A 6,000-nucleotide genomic window follows, 5' to 3' on the forward strand; every position below is an offset into this window, starting at 1 on the left:
ACCGAATGCATCTCACAGTGGACAAAGACCAAGTGTTCGTAAACCTCCGCTGAGAAACTCCTTGGTGTGTGTTTTGTACTTGAGTTTTTTAAATTATTGATGTAAATAAGGTATTCATATCTTCAGACCATCTGAATTAGGATTCCTCGGTCTCAAGAAGTGCACAACACCTTGCAAATATATGGATCTTTTTGTTCAGCAAATGTCTACAAAGCGGAATAATCTCCGAGGACTGGAGGGAATTTAGAATAAAGACATGATATAAAGGAAAGGACAAGCCGACAAACCAATCTCACAACGAGGGATTGCTCTGGAGTATAATATCAGAAGGACAAACGAACTTCACTGACCATCAAATATAAGAGTATCAATTCAGATTAAGAAGTAAACGATCACCTTCACAGGCTATAAAATGTCTACAGGAAGACATCTGGGCGGCTTAAGACACCCCAAAGGCCAATACTGTACAGTCTTCACATTCGACATAGTGGACAGGAACAGTATGGACCCCATGACAGAAGACAAGGCAATTGTAAAACTCATAGGAAACTCCTATGACAAAGCAATGTAGCGATAAACGACGGGATAAGTATATCAAAAGAAATCCTTCAAACAAATGGAATAATTCAAGGTGACCCAGTTAGTCCCTCCTGTTTAACATTGCTACATCGGACGCAGAAAATCCATTGAAAATATGAAATCGGTGTCGCTCTATATATATCCTCATGACATGGTCCTAGGTTCGCAGACCGATAATGACCTTAAAGAAGCCTTAAACAAACTGAACATTTGAGCTGAAAACAACAAATTCGTCATAAACCAGGAAAAAGCATACATATGGTTTTCCGAAGAGGGGCAGGTTACCGACCGAAGACAAGATGTTACTAGGAACAAATACTTAGGACTAACTCTAGAGACAACAGGAACGTCATACAGGATCCACATCAGGGAAAGAGCGATAAGAGCTATGACTCTGTTCAGCGCTAAAATAGTACCAATTATCACGTACGACTTGGAACTGATCTAGGAATTTCTAGAGACAATAGAAAAAGTAAAAGCTCGCTTCCTAAAATGAGCCCTCGGAATTGCCAAAAAGCGCCCTCAAGGCTTGCGTATGAACCTGCAAGAGAAACCTCCTTCAATGAGGACTTGAGATGTCACATAACCAGCCAAGAAAATAATTATTGACCCTCCGACGAGACAAGCGGACGAATGTAGAAGAGAATTTCTAGTCTACAGATGCCATGATTGATAGAGGATGGACAAAAGGAAATCACGACGTGCGTTCTGCACTGACAAGCCTGGCGATACGTGGATACCACCACAGAATATGCAAGAATACGAAATACCATGAACCCAACAAGGACTCTTCGTGTAGTTTGTGTGACAAATAATACTCCTCCTGTTGCAAGAATCCCAAGAGAACACTGCTATATTATACCAGAGAATAAACACCGACACTTCCCCATGTGCATTTGTATGCTCTTATTAATTAATTAATTAAAAGTGCCCACATGTCTCGTCGTGAAAGTATAATAGATACGTAGTGTTCCTAACTTCGTCGTAATCGCCAAGAACTCAATGGTGTCTCTCTGTACTCGAACGTGAACAGTAATTTACAAATTGAGATGCTAACACTTCAGAGACATATGAAAGTTGTGTGGCAATGTCATCCATATCCTTGATAACGACTACGGAACCTTCTGAACCTCAGACCAAGTAGTGACATCGTCGATAGTAAGACGACAAAAGCCAACTTCGCTGTTCTAATAGTCTCTGTGATGTGATCCCGGAAATGTTTTCTTCTGAACAGATGACGTCTAGACGTGAACCGCGGTGTCTTCACTTGACCTCAGGCTAACTAATCGATACATATGTACTTGCTCTCTTCACCTTCCGAAGCAGTTTCTACTTTCTGGTGCGCTTGAATTTTCATATTTTTTGTGATATTTGAAGCCATCTCCTTCCCGTTTCTTCTCAGTTATAATAAAAGAAAATGCTCGAATTTGTTGTGAATCTCACTGTGCTCCCTTTTCAGCTTCCTTATTGCAGCTACTACAACCTCCGTTGCTCTTTGAGTCTGCGACTTGCACGTTTCGCATCACTGTATTCCCAACAAGTACAGTCTGACACTATCACTCCACTGGGGGTGATATTTTCACTGTGCCTTTGTGTATTTCGTTCATCGCAATTATGATTCTCATCGCTTCACTTCGGCTGACTTTTGGGTGGTTCACTGGTTTGTATTGACTTTAGATATGTCTGTGTCTGTTATAAAATGTGCACTACGGGTGACAGATCGGGATGGGCATAGTTTCGTCAGTGGGCGTGCTCAATGAAAGTAGAAAAATTACAGATGGGAAGGAACCTCCTAGAAAACCATCGCATGAAGGAGTCTTGTTTATCTCTGATGTTACTCAGTGGAACACAGCAGGGCAAATTACGATATCCAGGTGCTACCAGCACGCCAAGTGCTAGATATCGGTGGCTGTGAGGATACCTTGGCCATATCTTTCATGTATTAAATCCCTATTTTGTTTGTCATTCAGGATGATATTGAAATAATGAGAATGTTTCCACAGTTATAGACAGACGATCATTTCTGCGAAGTGATTCCCTCGTGTGAATATGTGCATAGCTACAACGGCACTTCTGTTGCCTTACACAAAGTTACTGAGGAAACGAGAATCATTGGCACCAGTTACACATTACAAGATCTCGAACTATTAAGTGTTAAATACTACCTCTCAGTGAATGGATCATTTGCACTATGCAAACCATGTTATCTCCACAGTATGTATTAAAGACTATTAGCATACATACATACATACATACATTATCATTATGGACTGTTATGCCTTTCAGCGTTCAGTACTTCCAGGGGTAACGACTATCTGTCTTTTGTTTCATAAATACATTAACATGTGTGGTTCTTATTTCCAATTACTTGTCGTACAGCACTAGTCGTTTATAATGTTGTGAGTTTCTGACAGCACGGCGCGATTCTTACTAAGTGGACATTTTAGGTCAACAGATGTATAAAAAACTTCTTCAGACGACAGTGCTCCAGGCATAGTGGATTTGATCATGGTTTGAGGAGCATCAGCATGTACTTCAACTTCTTCTCTGGCCTATTCAATCACTCGAACCACTGTGGTACGTTATAGCGACAAGACTTCATCGCCTGTGAGGCAGCTCGGTCAATATTTAATGTCGGCATTTGTTACTTATTACTGTTTTCAGTTATTGAGTGGTGGTATGGTGGTATTTGTATTTTATGAGGAACTAAAATTGGGCAGCCATCCACTAATGGAGCAAAAGAACGAAAAGGGTCGACACTTCGAGAGATGAAGGTATCGGCTAAAGAAAGGGAAGGGGGAGATGCAAGTCTCCTCAGGTATCGAAAATGTAATATCGCCGTGGTCGAACAAGAACAAGAGTTAACCTAGGATAGATGAAAGTGAGGAGCCAGACAAAATTATGTGGAAGTAATGCCAGGACTCAGCTAACTTCCCCACGGTCACTAACTCACGCTCCAAATGAAGAGCTCCTGGGGCGCATTTTGTTATCCACTTACGATTGGCAGGGAATACCATGGATGTATTATATGGTCCCTACCCACGGGGTCGTACTTATCGGGAAAATAAAACAACAATGTTCTCGCAACCTCAAAACACTCGGATAAGAATTACGAAACTTGAAAATGTTGAAAATATACCGAAAGCGATGACTGTGTCTTATAAGGGACAGACTATTTATTAATAGAATTGTAAGAATAAGTACATCAAATCAGAATAGAAATACCGCGGTGCGTAATGATAGGGAATACAATTCAATACAGAAGAGCGGAACAGAAAGTGGAAATGCACGTAATAGAGTCCAGGTGCAGGAAGAAGTTGACTGGCAGCACACGGCGTATCGACATGAAGTACCAGCTTCGTAACATCAAAGTTATCGGATTGAAAACTAGAGCACGAGATAACATCCAAGACTTCGTCATAAATTTCCACAAAGTGCTTCAGCTGCCTGTGAAAAGCGTAGATAAAATTGACATCGCTCCAATTCGTGGATCTGTGAACATATTCCGATCTCATTTACACGGACCTGGTTGACTTCATGATAGCAATATGTAATACCAGTCTGACGAACCACTCACGTGGCAAGTTCTTGCCATCAATAGAAATTATTTTTAGAATAAGATTACTGGTGGCTTAACAGTGCAGTCAAGTAGAACATCAGTGAATATTGTTTTAATAGGAATACCAGTGGGAGACCATCCTATATAAGCACTAATCAGAAGCGGTCCGGCACTTCTAAAAATTGAAGGTACCGGAAAGATAGAGAACCCCACGACGGTCGTGATTATGAAAGACTCCCAAGGCCATTGGTGTCGGACTAGAACAAGTGTTGACCCAGAGAGGTCGCACAAGAAAGATAAGAGAGAGGAGCCTGACAAGAATTTAGTGGGGAAAATGCCAGGCTCAGCTAGAGGAACCGTGGTCGTCAAACCACGGTCTCAGGTGAGATCCAGTGGTTGACCTTTTAGTGTCCTCTTACGACAAATAGGGGATAACGTGGATGCTCTAATAACTCCCAAATCCACTGGGGGTCCTGAAGGCTGAGGTTCGAATCCCACTCTATACTGGGTTGATATTTTAATCCAGAAATGCGCGTGTTGTCAGGAAGTCCATCTGGCCGTAAATCTGAGGCGAAAACCAAAATGAGCCTGGGGTGCTCCAGTGACCTCGGAAATAACTGGGATAATCTGAAGAAAGATAAAGTGTTATGGATCTACTGTACGACACTTGTGTCCTGTGTTTCAGGTGAGCCTGCTCCCAGCAGTTGGTGGTGGCCTGGTGAACCGGATAACATAGCTGGTAGGAAGTGCGCCGTTGCTCACCGGAGAGGTCTGCTGTGGAACACCGATTGTGCAGTACTCTGGTCCTTCATCTGCGAGATCCCGCTGTGAACAGATCTCATGTACTGTGTTGATATATAATAAAGATACTTGTTAATAAGTCGTGACGTTCTTTCTCCTGTTTCAACACTAACTACAGGGAAACTTTACAGAACAGCGAGGTCATCAGTCGTGTATGTTCTAGGTTCCCTTAAAAACAACAAGGTAATCAGACATCTAATATTCTACCTTTCCTTAAAACATCAAGGTCATTGGACATGTAATGTTCTACATTCCCTCAAAAGTAACAAGGTCACCAGAAATACAATGTTCTGCCTTCCTTTAAAAACAATAAGGTCACCAGATATGTAATTTTCTACCTTCCCTCAGAAACAGTAAGGTCATCAGACATGTAATGTTCTGCCTTCCTTTAAAAATAACAAGGTCACCAGACATGTGATATTCTATATTCTGTTAGAAACAACAAGGTCATGGGACATCTAAAGTTCTACCATCCCTTAAATACAACAATGTAATCAGGCATGCAATTATCTACGTCCCTTAAAAACAACAATGTCATCACACACATAATGTTCTACCTTCCCTTAAAACAACAAGGTCATCAGTAATGTAATGTTCTAACAACCTCTAAAAACAACATGCTCACCAGACACATGATGTTCCACCTTCCCTGAAAATCAGCAAGGTCATCAGACACGTATAGTTCAGCTTTCCCTTAAAAACAACAAAGTTATGAGACATGTAATGGGTTACCTTCTTTTATAAAATACAAGGCCATCTGGCATATGTAGTGGGCATTGAGGTTTCACGCCATTGTTGATAGAAGTGTGCAACTGTGGTTTTCTCTACTGTCTCTCGACTCGTTCGACACTTCACTCAGGGACCGCCATCATTCTGGAGCTCAAATGTAGAGCTGATAGTCTACGCACTGCGATGGAACGACTGCGAACAGAGCGGCACTCAGTAAAGATCTCCATGATTTTGAACGTAATACACGAACCGGAAAACGCATGAGGGACATGGAGTCCCCTCAATCCCCTCTGTTTTATGGTGAAAATACCACCAGGTACCGTTCTGAGACA

General features: G+C 41.7%; 1 protein-coding gene across 2 annotated transcripts in view; it reads left to right on the top strand.

The window, feature by feature from the left end:
• LOC137503165 (hemolymph lipopolysaccharide-binding protein-like) overlaps positions 1-4,986 on the top strand; it is a 45,485-nt gene extending 40,499 nt beyond the window's left edge. For both annotated transcript variants that reach the window (XM_068230642.1, XM_068230641.1), the window contains one exon: positions 4,824-4,986. In XM_068230642.1, coding sequence (XP_068086743.1) covers positions 4,824-4,969 — 146 coding nt within the window. In that variant the 3' untranslated portion in view covers positions 4,970-4,986. The remainder of the gene's footprint in view (positions 1-4,823) is intronic.
• The last annotated feature ends 1,014 nt before the right edge of the window (positions 4,987-6,000 follow it).

This window comes from Anabrus simplex, chromosome X (genome assembly GCF_040414725.1).
Source record: "Anabrus simplex isolate iqAnaSimp1 chromosome X, ASM4041472v1, whole genome shotgun sequence".
NCBI classification, from domain to species: domain Eukaryota; kingdom Metazoa; phylum Arthropoda; class Insecta; order Orthoptera; family Tettigoniidae; genus Anabrus; species Anabrus simplex.